The sequence below is a fragment of the Anser cygnoides genome, chromosome 4 (genome assembly GCF_040182565.1).
Source record: "Anser cygnoides isolate HZ-2024a breed goose chromosome 4, Taihu_goose_T2T_genome, whole genome shotgun sequence".
NCBI lineage: Eukaryota > Metazoa > Chordata > Aves > Anseriformes > Anatidae > Anser > Anser cygnoides.
The window spans coordinates 75,271,593-75,294,089 of NC_089876.1; the positions used below are offsets into that span (position 1 = coordinate 75,271,593).

General features: G+C 38.9%; 2 protein-coding genes across 9 annotated transcripts in view; one reads left to right on the forward strand and one right to left on the reverse strand.

The window, feature by feature from the left end:
* The window catches only part of TBCK (TBC1 domain containing kinase), a 108,030-nt gene extending 87,109 nt beyond the window's left edge, over positions 1–20,921 (reverse strand). For 2 of the 8 annotated variants that reach the window (XM_066996831.1, XM_048066433.2), the window contains exons 1-4: positions 20,754–20,820; positions 20,467–20,551; positions 14,584–14,818; positions 12,026–12,098 (exon numbers count right to left, since the gene is read on the reverse strand). In XM_066996831.1, coding sequence (XP_066852932.1) covers positions 12,026–12,098; positions 14,584–14,776 — 266 coding nt within the window. In that variant the 5' untranslated portion in view covers positions 14,777–14,818; positions 20,467–20,551; positions 20,754–20,820. Of the gene's footprint in view, positions 1–12,025; positions 12,099–14,583; positions 14,819–15,171; positions 15,192–20,466; positions 20,552–20,753 lie in introns of those variants that run through there. The other 6 variants (XM_048066436.2, XM_048066432.2, XM_048066437.2 and 3 more) reach the window with 6 other exon arrangements.
* A 91-nt stretch (positions 20,922–21,012) lies between these two features.
* Positions 21,013–22,497, forward strand: part of AIMP1 (aminoacyl tRNA synthetase complex interacting multifunctional protein 1) — a 35,732-nt gene continuing 34,247 nt past the window's right edge. The window contains exon 1 of the mRNA XM_048066443.2: positions 21,013–21,153. Coding sequence (XP_047922400.2) covers positions 21,152–21,153 — 2 coding nt within the window. The 5' untranslated portion in view covers positions 21,013–21,151. The remainder of the gene's footprint in view (positions 21,154–22,497) is intronic.

Here is a 22,497-nt window from a genome sequence, read left to right on the forward strand (position 1 = left end):
CTAAAAAAGTCAAGGAAATTTTACTATGAGAAAAAGTTTGAGGAACATAGGAATGTGAAAAGCAAAGATAAAGACCATGAAGTATTCTTCTTTTAGCATCACTTTAGCAACTTCCACATAACTGGAAGGCTGCAGGGATCTTGAATCCTTCATACCTGAGAGCACAGTCATTTTGAGGGTCAAATCCTTGCAGCCCCTTTTCAAATCAATGAAAGGTAAAGTTCTCCTATGTCTGTAAATACATTGTTTTTGATGGCTGAAACTAGCTTGTTAGCCTATCAAATACAGGCATCAGTCAAGGCACTCTCTGGGCAAAAATCCTATTTTGAGCTGCTGATCTCTACTCATGTTAGCGGTGCATTCACCTACAAGAGCATAATTTGGCCTCGTCTTCTTTCCTATTGCTACAGAAGTTTCAAGACTTATTAACAGAAAATCATGCATTCAATTAGGTGAAATTTATGGAGCAACATTCTTCCACACTTCTTCCCCCAAAATATATGCATGATTTAAGAAAAAAATATACCTAAAAAATTGCTGACACTGTGTCATGTATGTAATTACATAATGACAATTACAGCAACAATATGTTGTATGTTTAAAGCGTTCTTTCAAAGGGAAGAATATAGTAAAATTATTCTTATAGTCACTACAATCACGCACTTAAAAAAAATAAACATATTATTTCCACTCTCCCTGTCTCCAGTGAAATGATATTCTTAATGGTTGCTGAATCGGCACCAAGAAACCAAAATAAAGACTGTTCAATTTCCAGGCATTAGTTTCTAATTGAATCAACAGAGCTATTGGAAATGATAGTAATTAACAAGAACTTCCCGTCCTGTGCTGTTAGTCCACTCTACAAATATCCAAAAGGTTCTCAGACATTCCAGTGTTACACTTAAAATAGACACTACCACGTTGCTTGTTCAGTGGCAATTCTGTAAAAATCAGCAAGTCTCAGTACCGTTTGCATTGGTCACTCAAAATGACTGCTTTCCAAAGGTTTGCTGACAGGATACGTCTGATGAAATTAATCACCGTTTCTCTCTCTCCTCCAATTAACAGAACAGATAGTATTGCGCAGAGTTAGCGAGTATCATCTTTGCCAGGAAGAAAGGGAAGCAGGGTAGATGGGAGGATGTAACCAGAGCTGTCATACTGTGCTACAGTTAACTTAGTGCAGCTTCCTTCTATAGATCAAGGCCAGAGAGGAAACATTTTCTTAATGAAAAGGCACAGGCAGGTATATGTGAAAGAACAGTATCAGCAAGTCACTTTAGACGGTACCTTTGAAAAGCTGTGTTAATAAAACAGAAGTTCATATGCTTAAGCCAAGTTACTTTCAGATCCTAAGCCTCTTTTCACTCTGACCCACGCCACCTTTCAGGCCTAGCTCAATGCAGACAGAACCCGAGCCCCATAACCAGAACGTGTAAACCTATATCCACCCTATAGCCACCTTACTGTGGTTTTACTAGGGCTGAGGACTCTCTTCCACAAAGATCTGTATCACAGCAAGATTTCTGCATAAGTTTTCGCTCTGGGAGGGAGTTGGGTCATAATCTACATTTGCTGCAACTCTGCAACCACGCTCTTAAGAGACTATAGGTCTTGTCAGACTCTCAACTGAGCAGATGAATTCTTTTGAGATACAGTAACTAAGAGGGTGCTTTCTAATAATCTGTTGCTTACAGTGGCATTCTTCAAAAAAATAAGTTTTAAAGATTTTACTTGGAAACAATGCTTTTGATTGAGTCTTTCAACAGGAGCTTTCATTCCTATACTAGTTAGCCCTTGGTTTACAGCAAACGTATGAATAGAAATAAGTTAATTGGGGAATAGCAACACAATTCCAAGTCTACTTGACGCCTTTCATATTTAAAGAAAAAACATCATCCCATTAAGCTAATTTGTTTGCTTATTAGCTTCTCTGCTTACAAGATCATGCCTGAACATGAGCCGGCTGTGTGCCCAGGTGGCCAAGAAGGCCAACGGCATCCTGGCTTGTATCAGGAATAGTGCAGCCAGCAGAACCAGGGAGGTGATCATACCCCTGTACTCTGCTCTGGTGAGGCCTCACCTCAAGTACTGTGTTCAGCTTTGGGCCCCTCACTACAAGAAGGACTTCGAGGCCCTGGAGCATGTCCAGAGAAGGGCTATGAAGCTGGTGAAGGGCCTGGGACACAAGTCCTGTGAGGAGCGGCTGAGGGAGCTGGGGTTGTTTAGTCTGGAGAAGAGGAGGCTCAGGGAGACCTTACTGCTCTCTACAACTGCCTGAAAGGAAGGTGTGGGGAGCTGGGGGTTGGCCTCTTCTCACAGGTAACTAGCGATAGGACTAGAGGGAATGGCCTCAAGTTGCGCCAGGGGAGGTTCAGGTTGGAAATGAGGAGACATTTCTTCTCAGAAAGAGCAGTCAGGCATTGGGACGGGTTGCCCAGGGAGGTGGTGGGGTCACCGTCCCTGGGGGTGTTCAAGGGAAGGCTGGACGTGGTGCTTGGGGACATGGTTTAGTGGGTGACATTGGTGGTAGGGGGATGGTTGGACCAGGTGATCTTGGAGACCTTTTCCATCCTTAATGATTCTGTGATTCTTTGACTGTAACACTGGTTTTACAGTGCTAAACATTTTTTTTCCAGCTTCAGTAACACATCAAAAACTAAACAGTGATATTTAAGGAAGTTTTTAAGATGCTTGAAGAAAAATCTGGTAACTTTTGCCAGGTCACAAAAAAACATGGAATATAGTAGAAGTTCAGAGCTAAAAATCAGGAAGTTTTGGTGTTTTAATAGTGTTTTATACAAGACTGATGCACATTTTTTTCCCCCATGAAGAAAAGTAAAACCAACATTTTATGACTTTAAATACCCCACTAACAAAATGGTTACTTGACTCACACCAATTGTTTATCATGTTTGCTCAAATTTTAAGGGCGGAAGATCGAAGATCTCACCAGAAAATAGTGGGATAGAGTTGTCTCAAAAAACAAAACAAAAACAAAAACAGATAAGGTTGCTTGCTTGGGATTTGAGGGAAATTTTACACAAAAGGCTCCAAATGGCTAACCATAGCTTAAATAAAGAAACTTGTAAACAGTAAAGAAACTCCAAACCTTGTCTCATTTTTCATTGCCATCATGTTACATCTGCAGGTCTCTGAAGATTTCCTTTAGCCTAAACTTCCCTTAGCAAGTTTTAAAACTGAATGACTTCTTTTGGAGACTACCAAATATTACTGATAGCAGGCAGGAAAGAATTAACATCTGCCTTTATATTTTCATCATAAACTTGCACAAATTTCAGTTGTGTCTGGCAGCCAAACATAAATTAACGACAGAGCAAGCAGGTAGTGCACAATACTGTCTGCCTTATTTTTGAACCTCTCCCAGCTTGGACAGATGTGCCGTTCTTCACTATGTGGGAAGAGAGAAGAACAGACGAGCTCCTGGAAATCCAACTTTCATTCTCAGGCACTCCAAGCAGCGAGCTCCCAACTGCTGCAATGTTGTCTGAATTCAGAGATTGTACATTATGAATTAAAGCGGCTTTGACCACATCACACAGTAAGAAGAGAAAATGTTAGTAACAGTGGGATTCTTAGTATCTTCCTTTCTGCTCCTGACAAATCTAAGACTCTTTCCATTTGTTTCAGGACTGAAAAATAAAAAGAGTCCAAAAATCACTGCTTCGTGCACAAAAAGCCAAGAGAACAATCTGAAAACACTCAAGCCATGAAAAAACAGAGCACTCGTCTCTGAAAACTTAAACACTGAAAGACTGAGTTCCCTTAAAGGATTTAGCTTCTCTGAGCAGAACAGTCCTCTTGCACACATAATCTAGTGCAAGCAGCACTGGTAATATCAAAGTAGAACATACAACCACTAACTAAGTACCACAATTAGCAAGAATGACAACTGAGCATGTTTTCTTCTGTGAGAGTTACTGGATAGCAGGAAAAACACACAGAACCTTGTAAAACTGCACTAAAGCAATCTCTTTACAAAATTTTCAGCCTTTGAGAGAAAAATGGCACTTTTCCATCTCTGCATGACGGGATCAAGCACTAGTAACAAGTCACATTCCTAATTAAAAACAAACACACAACTACATGTTTTATCAAGGTGCAACACAATTTTTAAGGCTATGAACAAAAATTGTAGCAGCACACAGCTCCTCTTAAAGCCAGGTATTTCCTGTGAATCAGGAGACTTTACAACAGTGTCCTTTTAACAGTTTAGCCATACTGTGTTTTTTTTTTTTTTCCAACTAAGTATCTAAAGGTTAAAAACCATGCTGAGATCCGGTTTGGTAGTTAGCTCAAAAAAATCTGGATCCTTATATCAATGGTACAGATGCTACTAAAAAGTGAAACAGAACGGAAAGCTCCAAGCACAGAACAGTCTGCAAATGCAGGTGATCAAAGGGACTTTGCAACTAGGCCAATAAGCAATGGTGCTGCTAGGAATTTCTTAGCTCACAACTAATATTCCTAAAGGCATTATAAGGGCATCACTTTGATCTATATTCCACTGTGTGTCACCACAACAGGCAGGAAACACCTATCTAGAGGTAACAATAAACTTTTAAGTAGCCAAAGCAGATGCCTGTGAATAAAAATTAGAAAGAAATGTACTAATCAGCATATAATTAATAACAAATTGCTTTCAAACTGACATGAGAATCATCATCAAAGGGACAGAGATGGATGTAGTTGCATGTAGAAGAGATCCACGTAACAAAAGTTGCCAGACAGGAGAACAAGAAAAGAACAGCTGACTGTGCCTAAAAAAAAGAATGCATGTAAATGTGTAGGACAGTCCCAAACCCATTAAAGGATGACTGGCAAAACATAAAACAAAATAAACAGTACCAGGAATAGAGGAGACCACTCCTTGTGGGTGGAGACAGACAATATCAGACATCAGTGAGGGTAAGAGTAGAAGAGAGACGAGTCCACCTCGATTCTTAATTCTCTCAAAGAGCTCTCGAGCCTAATCACCTTTATTTTCAAGAACCACAGCTACCACAGATAATTGTGCAGCATCAGCTGCATGTTGCTGTATACTCACAGTTAATTTAGGGTATGTGTTAAAGACTAATGGTTTTGTGTACACGGTGATGATTAATAACATGAACGAGTTAATGTTTTGCAACATATGTGCTATAGGAATATACTTAATGTCTTTAAACCCTAGAAGTCTGGCAGATCAGGCCAGTTTTAAACAGTCGAATGACGGCAATCTCTAATTCCCTGGTATCTGCCTAGCCATATACACACATGCACGCATAGAAGCTGAGCTGAAATCCAAGCGCTGTCTGCCTATGCCAGTATTTGTCCATCGGAAAGTCCCGCTGGAACAGCAGCCAAGCAATGATGTTAACTTAGTGCTGTGCTCATGCTGTGGTTCCCACAGAACTGCAGGGCAGGGAGAAGGGAGCTGTACCTGAAAGGAAGGTGTGGGGAGCTGGGGGTTGGCCTCTTCTCGCAGATAACTAGTGAGAGGACTAGAGGGAATGGTCTCAAGTTGCACCAGGGGAGGTTTAGGTTGGAAATGAGGAGACATTTCTTCTCAGAAAGAGCAGTCAGGCATTGGGACGGGTTGCCCAGGGAAGTGGTGGGGTCACTGTCCCTGGGGGTGTTCAAGGAAAGGTTGGATGTGGTGCTTAGGGACATGGTTTAGTGGGTGACATTCATAGTAGAGCGATGGTTGGACCAAATGATCTTGAAGGTCTCTTCCAATCGTAATGTTTCTCTGATTTTAAGACCATATGCGGTAAATCTACCACTTTGAGCCTGGCACTGCACTGATGTAGGTATGCAATACGGGACTAATGCAGCTTTGAAGCAGGAAAGCAGCTAGCCTGGAGTGAAGGCCCACGTCTGGGTCTTTTGCTCTGTAAAACAGAGGAGTTTGAAGTCAAGGAGAAAACATCCATACATACGGAAGGAATGATCTCAAACCACAATGACGTTAGAGATGTTTGCAAGCATATCAATGCATCTAAATAAACCAGCTGTCTGATCCCTAATTAGTGACAAACGCTTCCCTCAAGACACCGCTCAGTAGTTCCAGATGTATGAGTTTACATTTTAAAAATGTAATCCCTTTCTAGAAGTATGCACTGTATAACAAGTTTAAAGAGTGTTAGTTCTTCCTTTCCCCCCCGCTATAAGTAGGATGAAGTGTCAAACACTGCTTTAAGTAAGAATAACCATATATTAACCACATCTTATTCTTCCAAGTATATGAACAACGCTTATTACAAACACAACTATCATAAATCAACATTAAAATTAGTAACGTGGTTTAAATCTAGTAATATTTGCACAACAAAAACTTGACATTTGGTTGCTCAGCCATTAGTTAGTTAGCACAGAAATCCCCCTGCAGGACAAAGCCACGATCCTGTCGAGGATGGGGCTTGATCTGTTAGAGGGAAACTCAGCATTCTCTTCCACTGAAGGCTCAAAGCTCTCCACTACTTTTGTTCTTGATAGCACAGCACAACTCATCTTCAGCTCAAGATCTTTGCTACTGCTTTAAGAATGGAAATTTGTACAAAGCACATACAAACAGCTATAGGAGCAGCACAGCAGGACAAAGGGTAGAAATACAATTATGCACTTTCTCCACATGTACAGACTTTATGTTGTATACAGCCATTAGAACTAGTTTTTAATAGCAAATATCTTAATTTCAAAGAGTGGGATTCTTCTGTTTTCTTTTTTTTTTTTCCTGAAAGAGAAGAAGAAAACAAGTGTGTACACTGTAATGTTTCACATGCAACAGAGATGTGGGCATATGTGCCCTGAGATATCTTTGTGCTGCCAACACTGCAGCCAACTGCACTAGCATAGAATTTGGTTCCATACCTGAAAAGCTCACTCTGACATGAAGAGGAATAATGCTCTCCTCAACTACCTCATGAAAACTATACCCCTTCGACATTCCAAAAAGTCTTTTTTCCCCTTGTGAATTACATCAGATACCCTATGTTAAAAGGAATGCTACAGTAAGATTTGCAGTGAGACTAAAACTTACAGAAATCAAAATACTCCTAATATTAAGAAAAGCAGCATTGGATAACATATAAGCAAGTCAGGACTAATAGCTGGTCTTTCATCATAGCTTCAGAAACAAACCGTTGGCAAGAAACTAAAGGAAAACTCTACAGCCACTAAACAGCCAAAGTACAGATTCTCACACATGCTTAGGAAAAAACTAATTTTAAGAAGTTTATTTATTAACGCTACTTCATTTTACTACTTCATCATTTATCCTTGCTAAATGGAACCTCGTTATGACATATGGATTTCTCATGTGAAATTCCAACACAGACTTGATTCAAAGCAGAGTACACTCTGCCCTTGAAGTTCTGCTCACATGCAGCTCTTCAAGTCAAATCATGTAAAACCTTCAGCCTTTTGATGACTTGCACCTGTCTTACAATATTCCTGAAGAATCCCTGGCTACCCAGAAATTGCTTCCCCCCCCAACATCCAATAATACCTTCTATTATGTAGCTTTACTTCAGGTTTGCCAAAAGTACATTAACAGCAAAGATGGCATAAAGAAATCTAATCTAATCAATGCGCAGACAACTGTTTAATACAGCCAAATAAAATGTACTCAACCGAATCAGTCAGATCATGTTTTCTCCAAACTAGTAAACAGCTGCAGACACAGCCTGCTTCCTATCAAATGTTCCATGTATAACAAACCATACCTTGTATCTCTGATGGTTCACTAGTAATTTTTCAAAACCATAACTTTCAAAACATATGACAACTATATTTTATTGAAGAAAGGAATAGGCTTAGACTGCCCAAGCCACAAATTGAAGACCAATCCAGAAACTCTACTGTAGGTGCCAAAAGTCTGCTGAATGTCAGTATTTGCTGGCATTTTTATTATTATGAATACAAGTGCAGACCTGCTTCTTGAAAGAAGGAACACACTTCAAGCGTGACAGAAAAGGAAAAGCTCACAAGTCCTCTTATAACAGCACAGGAGCAGAGAAAATAACTCCTTTAACACTGTCTGGAAAAGGTATCCCAAAGGAATGGCTCTAAATGTGTTTAAAAGACGGAGAACCTTAAAAATAAGTTCACATCCTACTTTCCGGTCTGTGATATCAACAGTGCTAAAAGAACTAGTAACTTTGCAAGTCTTGTAAAATTGTGACAGCCACAAACATGAAAACTACCCTTAGTGAGAATTCTGAGGTACAATAGTTTTATCCTTCGTAATTTTTGTGACTTACATTCTGTTCATTCACAAAATCCTTGCATGCACAAGATGATACAGAGGAAGTCAGCCAGACTTTAATGCTGTTTAGAGATTTGAAAATGTGTCTCAAACTATAACGTGCTTAAATCAGGTATTTACTATTGTGCTTCACTGTGCACATAAATTCGTAGCCCTTTAAGAAAATAACTGAATCCTGAACATATATCTGAGAGCTGATTTTGCAATAGCAAAAATTATTAGCTAAAGCTAAGTGCATACTTGCCCTGACTCAGAATAACAACAAACAGGAGAATAAATCAGGAATAAACAAAAACCAAGCAATGACCAAGAATACAAACTCTCAAACTGAAGACAGTGGAGACTGCTCTGGAAAATAATGGGGCATGACTACCTAAAACTTACCATATTCTATCCTAAAACTGTTATCCATGGTTACAGCCTGAGTTCCGTGCGGCACACAACTCCAAAAGAGCTCCCCTGTTTTTATTGTGATGTTCCATGGAAGTATAGTAAAGACAATTGAATTAATGTCTCTTAGAAGCATTAATTGTAGTTACAATGTCCACATGGCTACCACCCGAATAAAGCACGGAAGACAATGAAGAGCTATTAAATTCCTTTTCTGGTTACATATGATAAGAATTGCAAAAAGCCTACCTATTTCATCCATTTGAGAGTTCTTGAATTTTACCTGATAGAGTTCCAACCATGGCACATGCTCCTTCTAGGATCCCAAACATGCATGACTCAGAAAATAATCTGGCCACAAGTTACTGAACACTGACTTGCATTGAAATTGAAGTTGAGCATGTTAATTTCGAGAAAAATGGCAAACCATTTCTGCAATTCCTGGAGAGCTCTGTCACAGTTTTGGTAAGTAACAGGTGAATTCACAGATCCAGGTTCTAGAAATTGTTTGGTCGTATGCTCACTAAAACGACTTACTGCGCTGTGACAGAGCGAGTTAGGTAAATGGTCAGAACTAATATCCAATATTTGGACCCTATGTATAAGTGATTCATTAGAATTATAAAAGCCAATGAAAGTCTGAGGTTAATTACTCAGCTGCATTTTTTTTTTTTTTAAATAATTCATATATTAAGGAATGCATGCTACTCTTGACGCATGACTTCAGACAAGATTAACTGCAAATAACTACCAGACAGCTGTATGGCCTGTTTTCCAGTATGTATGGAAAGATAGACAGTTCATAATGTTACGTCTTGAATTTCAGAACTAGCATAATAGAAGATTTCCTGCTGATTTTACGTCAGCTTGTGGTACAGGTGCAAAGGACTTAAGTTACTGGCAAGCATAAGGAGAATTAATCTAGAAACCAGAAGAGCAGCTTTTTGCATTCCATAAACAGTTTATAAAATTAATTGCAATAGCACACACATCAACTCCAGATATGTAACCAGTTTTACTATCACTGACACATGCAATCAAAATATATGGAAAAAGCCAAATACTTTCTTCCAAAGGTAATTAATATAGACAGATCAGATAGCCAATAACTGGGAATTGGTTCATCCAAGTTATTTCTGGAAATTTATGGGTCTCACAAAAGAAACAAAAACGTCTGTTTTAATTTTAAAACAAAACAAAAAAAGAAAAAAGTAGAGGGAAAAAGTCAGTCTTGCAAGACACTTCCTTTGAAGTGAACATAATTCATCTCTTAGCCACTACTGCAAAAGCTGTAATTTACAGTAAGTATGTGTACGCTAACATCTCTCAAAGCTAGAAACATACTGACAGGCTACATTTTAGCCTATGCCTCAGGTGTTACAACTTCCTGAAAAAATCCCAACTGGCTCATTAAAACAAAGATCAGACAGTTTTTACTGAAATAAGTTATTCTACTATCTCAAGCCCAGAGGAAAAAGTAAAGCCTGGCTTTATGCATCTACTCTCAATAGACCAACAGCCAAAATAGTTTGAGACAGTTATCTTGGCGAAGTACCTTCTCTTAGCATGTCAACAAACCAAAGCTGTGTACCTTAGCAAACCATCTAAAAATGTCTAAAAAAAAAAAATCTTTCTTGATGCCACAAAACCATGCTGATATAGAGGGGCATGATGGATGTGCATACAGGCCACAACTGTTATCTGAGAAAGTTTCATTTATACAATTTTCTTCTTTCTCATAGCAACAGAATACACATAAGAAACGTATCAAGCAATTCAAAGCAAATTAAAATAGCTACATGCATGCTTTTGCAAAAACAGTCAAGAGGCAGTAGACAGTCTGGGCTGCTTCTCATCTGACACCAAGACACACATGTTCAAAAACCAGTGTGAGAACTGAATGAAAAAGGGAAGAAAAGAGCTTCTGATGCTTTCACAATTTCTGGAACTTGGCGCAATAGGAACCTGATGCAAAACTGTGTGAAGGGCTGTAATTTATATCACACATGAAAAGCCCTTTACACATCCCCTTTAAGTACCTCTCTATCTGAAGAGAAAATGGAAGCCATATTTGCCTTACATTCCTCAAGACATTGTCCTCTGCAACACATATAACGTCATATAAGCTGGAGTCCACAAAAACCTAACGTACAGGCACAGGGCATTCTGCATTTAGATTTCTCTCTGCCTGATAACACTGTTAGCATCCTATTTAAGGGCTGCAAGGCTCAAAAAGCTTCAGTTCCAGTATTACTTCTCTACACAAGTCAAATTTGGGATAAGTAACAGGAATTCTACCCGGATGGTACTTTATCAAACATAGCCCACCTGAGATGCCTAACATTAACCGCAGTTAACTGGGAAGACACAAAAACGTGCCAAACATTTTTCTGAGTAAGCATATTTTCTACACTTCCATGAATGTCAAAACAGTATGAGATCTAATGCTTGTTATAAATTTAGATAACGTAATGCCAGAAACTAGAATGAAGAGACTGAATTTCTCCGAGCACGCTGCAAATTTGTATATTTTTGTGTTCTAGAAATAACCAGTCTACAATGCCCCGCTATCCCAAATACAAATATTTTTTCTCTTTCTCAACTCTGTATGCTTCCTGTGTTATATATTCTTCAGGGGAAGGGACTTTGCCCCAAAGCTAATAGTGATAGTTGCTTTTCATTTAAAATTACAGTTAACATCAACAAGTCTGATGGGGAGTATGTTCGTTTGTTTGCTTCTTTAAAGATATAGCTCAACTATTCTATACATCTTAGCATGAAAGCCAGTAATCTTAGCATCTAGGCTTTGGACTTGGTTTGACCAAGCCTTGCTGAAGTGACTGCATTAACCCAAATTCAAACCACTTATTAGCAGCCTGGCATATGTATCTGACTTTCTGTCCACTTTTCTAGTTAAGAAGTTCATATATTTCTGCATATAAAAAGCACGCACCAAATCCTATCCCTTGTAGTGAAAGCTGCATTTCATCATGTGGTAGACATAAAATTTTCAAATTAATTCTAAGGAAGATAATGATTCTGTAACAGGTTTGATAATATTTTAAAAAAAAAAAAAAACACACCCCAAAACTGCTATTACAAGACAGGATTTTATGAGCTACGAAGTATTTCAGTTGTAAGCTCCCCATATATTTTCCAGCTTCTTGAATTGTACAGAAGTAAGTACTCCAGGCATATATTTGTCTGATAAACAATGTTTTATGTTCAGCTTTAACAGAGTAAAATTTATATAAACCAATAAAAGTTTAAAGAGACAAAAAAAAAAAAAAAAAAGAGGCTAGGAATTAGCCACAGATGATATGTGAAACTTTGTCAAGTGGATTTGAGGTTAACTTGACACCTTACCTGACTGGTTTTCTTTCTCGTAGCAAATCTTCCAGACTCCTTTCACAGTGTTCAGCAGCCACAACCAGCCTCTCTAATTGAAAAAAAAGGACATGAGGATTAGAATGCAAGTGAGACAATGGGAATTCAGACTTCTCAGTACCTATTTGGCAGATGTTAATGTATTTTGACATACATTGTATGGGAAACTGTATACAAGTAATTATGTACAACTTGTATATATCACGATCAGTTTCTTTTATGAAATCGAGTAGATTACATGACTGAAGCAGATCTTTCTTGTTTTTGTTTCCTTAAGCAAAAATACTGCTATTCCATCCAGCCAGTAACCTACTAAATTCTGAGCCCCAAGGCTGATGACAGTCAAATTTGACTCAAGAATAGAGGTTTCAAAGAAGGCTAGTATTTGCAACTTTACAGAAATCTGTGGTTGAGTCGAGAGAGAGAGAATCAAAGCAACATCAACATTGAGGAAAAGGATTCAGAGTGAGCAAAGGAGTTTCAGTCCCGATTGACCAGCTAACACATTACTAACTGTAGTACTTTTTGCCCCAAAATAGCAGAGGATTTGCACGAGTCCCCCATGTTCTAGGTATGGCTCTGAATAAAGAGAGAGCCACAAAACGATTGTTGCACTGAAGATGGTAACTATAAAGGGAAGGTGATAGTGCAAGACAGTGTGCAGGGGGGAGAGAGAACTCCTGCAGAACGAGGTGGCTTTGCTACTTCTGATACTCACACAACAGCAAGTACTGAATGTTCAGATTCAAAACCAAATCAAACTAAGCTATTCCAAAATATTCTTACAAGACTGTTACAATAACAAAGATGGAAAACACTGTGAGGCATACAAGTGGTAACACATTAAAGCTGGAATGCTTACTTAACTCTTTCCTTATCCTTCCTGAAATCAAAGGACCACTTACACTTTCTTTGGAATAAACAATTCAGGGATCGCCTTCTATAATGCTATCCAAGGTTTACAAATAAATTAATTTCACAAAGAAAAAAGACTTCCATTTGAATGTTTTTCTATTATTTATACACTACTCTTCTGAGGGTTTTCTGTGGGGAATGCATACATGTAATTTTCTTGCGTGGTTTTCCTAGACTGCTATGGTATTTCTCCATGAGGAGAGAAACTGACATTTGCATGAAAAACAACATTAAATCACTATGTCCGGATTGACAAGTGAAGAATTCTGTCAGTATCAGAATGATAAACTTTCCCATCAATGTTATCAGTGTGTTAGTAAGAAAAAACATATTATTTGAAAGCGATTAATTGGTATTCTAACCACTATAAATGGACAGTCTTTTGACTTCAAGTTAGACGTTTCATTTGCTATTCTGCAAGCTACTTTAATGATCTTAAGATGTTTTCTCCTTCATATTTATATGCACTGAAACCTCCACATCATGGACTCTTCACTGTCAAAAAGGCCAAGCTTGCCTATTTAACCACCTCTCGTATTTGTTATGATAGCTAATTTTTCTTAACCTCTCACCTCAAGCAGTATTATTAGAAAACCCCATTTTCTGTTCCAAGGAGTACTAGCCAACCTAAGATGAAAACAAGTAATATTTCTAGATCTGGCTGCAGAAAACTAAAAATTTACAAGTTTGAGAGCAAAAGAAAACATAAAAAGAACCTTCCCCTACCCCAGAATACTTCAGAACATTTTCAGTTGGCGATATCACAATTTTCTAAAAATCTGAAACATCCTATCATCCTGAATTACAGGGGAAATATATTACCTGCTCTACTTTATGAGACAGTGTAACTACTCAAATACATAGAATGCACTTTTATATTGGAACATCGTTGGTTTAACAGTTAAAGCTGGTAACCACATACATTCTGTCACAGGTGTTGCAGACTTTTTGTGGAAATTAAGTGCTGTACTCCTGCTGAGCTTGCAGCAGAGTGAGATCATCTGGAGCATAAAAAACAACTGAAGCAGTATTTGAGCTAACAATACATGTGAAAACAGTTTTTATAAAACCCTCTGCACTAAAATAAAGTAATTGTTAGTGGGAAAGATCTTAAGCAGCCAGAATTCAGAAAAAATAAAAATGTGAGAAGCTTGCAGCCAAGATACAAGGTAACTGAGACACCAAGAACAGCTGCAAATGAGGTACAAGAGACCTGAGCATCACATTGAAGTTGATCACAAAAACACAGTGTAGGGGGTCAGCATCACAAATGCACGCATTTCAGTGTCCTACATAGACATGGTGCAGCAATCGAGTACCAGAATTTTACAGTAAGGAATAAAAAAAAAAAAAAAAAGTTTTTAGCTTTTTTCAGTTAGCATAACGTGTAACAAAAGAGAACACAGACAATAACCTCTGCTTTAACTCTGCAGAAAAGAAACAAAAGCACTAATACTGCCTGTTACAGCAAAGGCTTGCGGTCATTTTGGGCCTGAAAACCAGCCACCTTCTTTAACTGGTGCCATAAAGGCAATATTCTGCTCGGGCACCTTCAGATATTTTTTTTCACAAAAATATAACCATAACCAAACATAAAATATCCTCATTAAACAGATACTCACCATGTTTACCCCTGGTAATATCGACATACTGGCAAAGCCTGGGATGGGTCATTGTTTTAAGGATTTGAAATCTCCCCAAAATTTTGATGGAGTTGGGAGTCAGAGGAAGGCCATTGCTTCCACAAACATCATGAGGAAGAGCTGAGGCAAAGAAGGTGGAGGCACCCATCTCCGTGTCTTTTAAAGGAAACATCTCTTTTGCACGACCTTACGCCCTTCCAAGCGACCTCTGTTCCTTAGAAAGAAAACACAGATTAAAAATTTATACACAAAAGATACAAATTCTTCTGACTTGGCTTATGAGTTGTTTAATAATGAAATTAAGACTTCTTTTCTCCATTGGGGAGGCACTTCTGAATAATGAACACAATAATATTAATAATACAGTGCAGCTGCATCATAAGCACTACATTTAAAGATGAAAATACAGTGTTAGTTCTAAACACAGAGGTAAGAATCAAAACTCTCTTTAGGAACAGACAAATGCTTTAACACAAGCAATCTTCAGATGACTACTGCAATACAGCAGGTTATTATTCAAAAAACAGTAAAGGCTCTAAAGAGAAAAACACTCTTCTAAAATATCACCTTGTACCAGCAGGCCACACCTTTAGTAATAATCCAGCATCTATATACCATAGCGTTCCAGGTATTTAAAGCTAGAAAGTAACAAGTCTTCTGTCCTGCCAATATTTCCTTCCATGCCAATAGGTAAATCGTTAGCTCCCACACTGACTCAATAACAAGTCAGGGAAGTGATGTTAAATATTTCTGTGGGACAGACACGAGGAAGAAGTTAGCTTTCAGTTCAGTTCCAGGAGCATTTAGCTTCATGATCACTTTTCTCCCCAGCAGGAACAACCTTGTTGAACCTTCACTACTCTGAGCTACGCATTTCCATTTAATGTGAGCTAAATATTTTCTCTGCAGTTTTCCGTAACCAACTATTATGCAGTTCAAGAATATAAAAACCTAGAACATGCACAAGTAGCAGACACCTCCACAATCAGCTAGACCTCAGATAAAACCTCCTGGCCTCTTTCTACCAGCAGGCTAAGATTTGATTATCCAGGTACCCAAACCCAAAAACGGAATCAAGCCTCTGCTCAACCCATTTCTGGATTGCCCAGATCGTGAATCAAGACACTGCAAGCTGTCATGAGACAGTATGGCTCCTCTGTATGTCAGCTTCCATAACACACACAAATTTGCGTATAAGGGCACATAAAGAGAGAGAAAAAGGCCAAGCTTAAGTGCTCTTTAGTGAGCTCTGGCCTGCAAGCTGTGACAGTGAAGTGCATTTCCATGTAACAGCGGACAAGAGGCCTCAGAACAAAAAAAAGCTTCATCAACAAGCCTACGCAGAAGAGTACCATCCAGCTAACTTCATCTCCAGAGTCCAGAGGCCCCTGTGTATGTAATCAACAGAAACAGTCTACCATCTGATGTGGAAAGCACATCCAACTCTCTCATCAGATAAAGAACAGTAATTCTAAGCTCTAAAGAGTAGAAACAGGTATGTAGCTGCACCAGGATAATTGGAGAGGCAGAAGAACCCACAGGATTTGAAGCCCATAAGAGAAGTAACAGGAAAAGCTTAAAGTACAAAACCAGCGTAATTCTTTCAAACCAGATGTGATAATTCTTTATCATCTTAGGGGCTTCAAGAAATAAAAAATGGGTACAAAAAATACGCAGACCATTAACGAAGCTAAATGCTACCATTTTATTGGCCTCTTGGCCAACATCACAACCTTGTAACCTGCACAAAAATCCCATTAAAAACAGTTTTTGTGAATCTTAACTGAGATAGGATTCTCCTTAACAGGCTGCACAGAGATCCTCCTACACCGGACACATTTACCGAGTCTATACAAATGGAAATTACAGAGCATACCTTCTGTTTTCACTAGTACAGTCTGAGTTAAGATACAAAGTAAATATAAGACTGCTGTATATTTCTGTGCATGTGGGATTTTGCCCAAAGAAACAAAAATGTGAGATATGGTCCTTTAATTTCTAGCATAGATCATTGTATTAAATACAGAAGAAAAATACAAAATGGCACTGTTGTTTTTATATTTGTATTTTTGTATCCAAAGTCCTCTTTGTTAAGATACAATGTTTTCATATTCATGGATATTTAATATTTTGGGAAAGTCATTTTTTAGGATGCCAATAAAGCAACTAACAGTTAGAATGTACCACTGAAAAACAAAAATGGGATTGAGTGGAAGCAAAAAGATTTATTGTCAGACAGCAAGTTCCAATAGGAAAGATTTAACTGTGTATTTACCACAAGTTAATATCCAGATTCCTGTAAAAACATTGTGCCAAAGGGAACTACCTGGCTTCAGAAAGAAAATATTTATTAACCATGAAGAAAGAATTATGATTTAGAAAGTGAGTTATAACCTTATTTGGCACATTGGTCCTCCAATAACTACTTTAGAGTAAAAAAATGTTAATATAACCAGAGCCTTGGGGCAGAGGTGTGCACAAGGTGTAAATTTATATCAAACAATGTGATGTATTTTGTTTTTAATCTATGTATATAAATACTTCAATATGTTGTCTAAAACATATTTACTCAGGTAAGAAAGGTCTTCTTTAACGTGGAAAAAATAATCTGCTAGACAGTCCTTAATATATCATATCTGCTTTCAGCTGACACTTGAAGGAAATTTTAATTTAAAAAACTGTTAAATATTAAAAGTTTAATAACCATCTAAAGAGATTAAACTTTTCTTCCATTCTAGATGCACTTTGCCTACAAGGATGAGTTAGACCACTTGGAATGTTTTCAACGAAACAACTGCAGACGTATCATCTGATTGGGAAGCACACAGACAAAACAGAAGAAACAAGAAAAGCAAACAGTCTTTCCTGCCGGCCACTAAAAGGAATCAAGAAAGAATTTTAGAAGGTATGCATTAAAAGAGTTCTAATTACAAAGTTAATTCCGTTGAATTCACAAAAACAAACATAAATAAGTTCTCTCTGATACTGGAAAAGAGCTAGTTCTGTCAACAGGTAATTTTACAATTAAGTTCTGATCTCCATCCTTAATTCTCAACTTCCATAAATCCCAGGGACTGAATAGAAAAATAAACCAAGTAACCCCGAAACTAAAAGCTTAATCCTTCTTCCACCTTTAAAAAGGGCCACAAGTTACAGCCTAAGTGAAAGGTTCTTTTAAACTAAATTTTTTGCAGTCTAATTATTTCTCCAGTAACAGACATTTCTAAATTCAAACATAAGTGTTATATACATTTTAAAGATTCACCTGAAAAAAGATCTCATGTAACTGTATTTTAAACTTTCTCCAAATCCACAACAAAGTCAGGTACAACTATAAAAATATAGAGTACTACACATTCTCCTCATGTTCAGGGCATTCTCCTCATGTTAATCTCAACACATGAAATTCACCTCTTCTACATAGAAAAGGCATGTATTGTGTTAATTCTAAAATTTGGAGGAATGAATTATATTCTGCAGAACTTCCTAATTACTGTGAAATAAAAAAAAAAAAACAGAGAAGAAGAAAAAGAAGAGTTTGTTATTTTAAATTGACATCAGGAACAGCTAAGGCAAATTCAATTCCAGGACTGAATTCTGGAAACTCAATTCTGATAATCCAAAACAGTGAGGATGGAGGAAGAAGCGATGACTTGTCTTATTAGTGTCATCTAAAATTACTGAGTCCTCTCCAAAGCTCTGCTTATTGAGTATATGAGAGACAGCCTACCACATCTGCAAAAGATGTCTGGCATAGAGATTAGAAGTCCAGAAGCAGCCTGGTTTGCATCCCACCTCTGCATGACCTTCCCTGCCTCGCTACCCCCATCCAAATCTCCCTTAGAAACCTTTACAGTACACAGAAACACAAACCAATGTTCCCAGCAAAACCACCACCAACAGATGTCTATAAGTACCTATTTCACGTGCAAATTAGCACTATTTTGCTAATCTTGTATTCGATAGCGTTGCCATGCCAAACATTAACAAATAAAACACAAAAAAATGGTAGCCCCCCCATCTACTGAGCTCCTTATTTGCTCCTCTGAATACTTACTGCTCTCAGAGAACAAACTTTTTTATTCAAGTTTTAGCATTGTCTAGTCATCATTTTGCCCGTGAAGCGATGGTAAGACAATTGAGTCAATGAACACTAAGAACCTTGTCCTTAAAAAAAAAAACACACCACCACCATCAAACATTTGGCTCTCAGAAGCAGGTATTGCATGTACAGCCAGACCGGCCAGAATTAATCCATCCTGTGAAATGTATCTGTAGTTTCTAGAGAGTGCATGTGCAGGAATAAATACAGTTAACAACACTTTGCGATGTGTTGTGAAGTGGCTAGTTATTTAAGTGCCTCCTGAGTACCTGGGTGTTCATATACCTATGCTTATCAAGGTAGCTTTTCAGAACGAAATATAATTAAAATGAATCCTGTTAAGGAATTATTTTTTAAAACAATCAGGAACAATTTCAGATGAGCAGCTGAACATCCTATGCTTACATCGCTTTTCATGAAATTCCAGCATTTTCGACACAGTAGAACGTTTTGTAAAAAGAAAATATTTCACAAAAAAATTTCACAAAATATGTTTTGTGCTAATTCTTTATACCTAGATAAGAGTTTGTTAGGACAATCACAACAATGACCAGGGACGTAGTTTGCTTCACAGAAGTAATTAAAAATAAGCAACAAAAATATTAACCTATCAGCTCTATTCTTGCAGGGTAGAGGGACTGCAGATAACGTTTAGTTCACCTCACAAATCTGTTTTTGTTTGCAGTACAAATACCTACTGCGAACAACACTGTTGTACTACAGACATTCTATAAGATTGCCTAAAGATTCTAAATGTAAACAGCATTGTTTTTTATTAAACATCTCCCCCTTGGGAATAACACCAGTATGTCCCTTTTTTTAAAATGTACCAACTATTTTGACATTCATTTAAGTAAGAAGTATTCCATCTACAAATAAAGAATAACAATAGAATCAAGAGGAAATAGTGACAGAATGTTTAGCATATTTAAATCTTTTTTTTTCCTCCTAAAATTATTGTCTAAACTAAAACAAAAAACAAAAACACAAGAACACAACACAACAAGCAGCATTATTTCCTGTATCAAAATCGTAAGCGTAGGCACACTTTGCCTAAACACTTTGATTCAGATTCCAGCTACAGCAATTCAGCACATCTATTTATATAATAAATAAATGTGTCAAAATTTTCATTTTAACAGTTACTCAATTTGAGATTAACGGAAAATACAAAACATGTTTTGTCAAGGCTCCAATGTCGTTATTTTGTCTCTTACGACTACAAAACTTTTTGGGGAAAAGAAAGAGAAATTTCATGGTGACTTTGGCACAAGTGATTGATGAATATTTGAGGAATTGTTTCCTGAAGATGTGAAATAGTAATTCCTTTCCCTACTCTGGCAGGGATATTCAAGCATCACTTCAGTCAAGTGGAATACAGCCATGAACAAACATGAAAAAGCGTTCTTTCTCAGCGGTAGTTGAAAAATTTTGTCATAGCCTCTGTCTTGTATGTGGGAGTTGTGTAATAATGGTTAATACCATTGTTCAAGGCATTTATAGTGCAACTACATAAAGCAGGGAGATTAAGCCATTGCTGCTGTGAAGGGCAGGTGTAACAGCGAGGCTTAGCTGCATCCCGAATTTGATATCTGCAGGTAGAACATTTAGGAAAACAGGAAAACAAACCAACAAACCCCCTAAATCCAACGCCTGGAGCACATCAGGGAGGCACACAGCCTAATTCTGACAGCCCAGGCGAGATTTTAGCAGGTGTAAACCCGCTATTTCTTTTAACTCCGTTACATTTACCCGCTTACCCGTGCAATTTGGGTCCCTGCCACTGTGCACATAAAGCCGGCCGTGTTGCCGTGTCGCTTACACACGTAAGCTGGGGAATGACCTCTGGCGAGAAGAAAAATTAATTGGAACCGGCTACAAGCGACCCCAAAACAACCCTATAACCACCCCGCCCCACTGACAAGCACCAACACCCCACGGGGCCCCAAAACGAACCCCAGATGTGTGAGCAGTCCCCTTAGCCCCCCCGTTACTAGCGGGGACCCCCCTCAACCCAGGGGCGGATCCCCTAAATCTGCCCCCCTACCCCTCAGGACGGGTCCCCCCCTCAGCCCCAGCCCGACCGGGGGCAGGTGCCGGCACCTCAGCGCCCGCCTGCGACACTCCGCCCCGCCAGCCCCGAAGGACCACACTTGGAGGCTGTTTGTACGCTGCCTGACTTTTCCTCTCCTTGTAACCTTAAAAAAATAAATAAAGCGCTGTTTTGTTTTTTTTTTTTTTCCCCGTTTCGTCGATTCTCGCTGCGCTAAGAACGTCACGACACTGGGCTGCGGGGGGGGGGGGACGTGAAGGGGTGTGAGGGGCGGCTTCAGGCGTCAGCTCGTGCAGCCCGGCGGCGGGGGCCTTCCTCCCTCAGCGCCGTGAGGTGCGCGGCGGCGGCACCGGTGGGGGCACGGCTCGGCTCGGCTCGGCTCGGCGCGGTTCATGTGAGTGCTGCCGAGCCGGGCTGGCTCAGCACGGCCAAGTTTCCCTGCTAAAGGTGGCGTCGTGTCCTTAGAGTGGTCCCAGCCGCCCCCGGCGCCGCTCCTCGCCGCCGCCGTGGGGCCGCGTCATGGCGCCGGGCCCGGGGGCGGCGTTGTGGGGCCGCCGGGGGGCCGAGGGGTTGGGGTTTGGGGGGTTTTGGGGAGGGGTGAGGTCGCCCTGCTGGGGCAGGGGGTCGTGGAAGTGGTGTTGGGCTCGCCATGGCTTCGTTTGAGCGAGGGGTTGGGGTTTGGAGGGGAACCATGGTATTCATAATGATATACTATGAATATATGGTCGGTGTTTTGGTGTATGGGCTTCACTGAGTGAGAGCTAGCGTCGCCATGCCTTTGGTCTCTTCACAGGCTTGATGTACAGCTCGTGTCTCTCAATGGGGTGAGAGGGATGGGCTGGTGGTTTATTGCTCCTTAGGTTACGTTAGCAGCCCCCAGCCAGTCGTTGCATCTTTGTGCTGAGTTTAACACTTTGCAAAACGAGGAAAAACTGACTGCAGACTAAGTATGAAGTTGTCCTAGTGTTTCCTGCTCTTTCTATTCCTTGAACTCTGATTTTTATTTTATTTTATTTTTTTCAATGTACTCCTTTCCTCTCTCAAGTATTTGTGTTTCAGAGTACGCTTGACATGAATTCTGTATTAATTCAAAGCAATGCTGGTCAAATACAGCATCCCATTTTTGTAGACCCTGTTCATTCACTTACTATGTTATTCCCCAGTTATGTTTAAATAGTTATGCATTATTTGAAGACCTATTGAAAATGAAACCACAAATTTGTAAAAACAGCACCAAAGTCCTAAAACTACTTATAAAAAAATACTTAATATCCTTTAATTCATGGCATTTTCTTTATTTTCTGTAGCTCAGTCAAGGGATTCTAGTCTAGTAGTTTTTGACTTTATACTGACTTGGATGTTCTTTTCCTAGTGAACAACAAAATGTTAGTGAACAAATAATGCTATGTGATGTGAGGTGTATCGGTAGCGTTCCTCTCTTCCTGGTCGAGAATTTGTCTGCGTACTGTATTTGGTAGAATCGCATTTTTGAAGAACAGATTTCTAATTTAGAGAATGTTGAAATAGATACGTTTAAGTGCAATATTTTTCACCAAAATTTCATGCTATGTGGTTAATAATCAGAATTGGTAACTAAAATGAAATGTCATCACAATAATTTGATTAAGATTTCCAGATTGTCACTTAACCTGATGTTTTTCTTCCATAAACTCAAGTAGAAATGTTTTTTGTTTTTTAAAGTTAGGACTAAAGTAGAAAGTAAAAAAAAGTTTTCGTT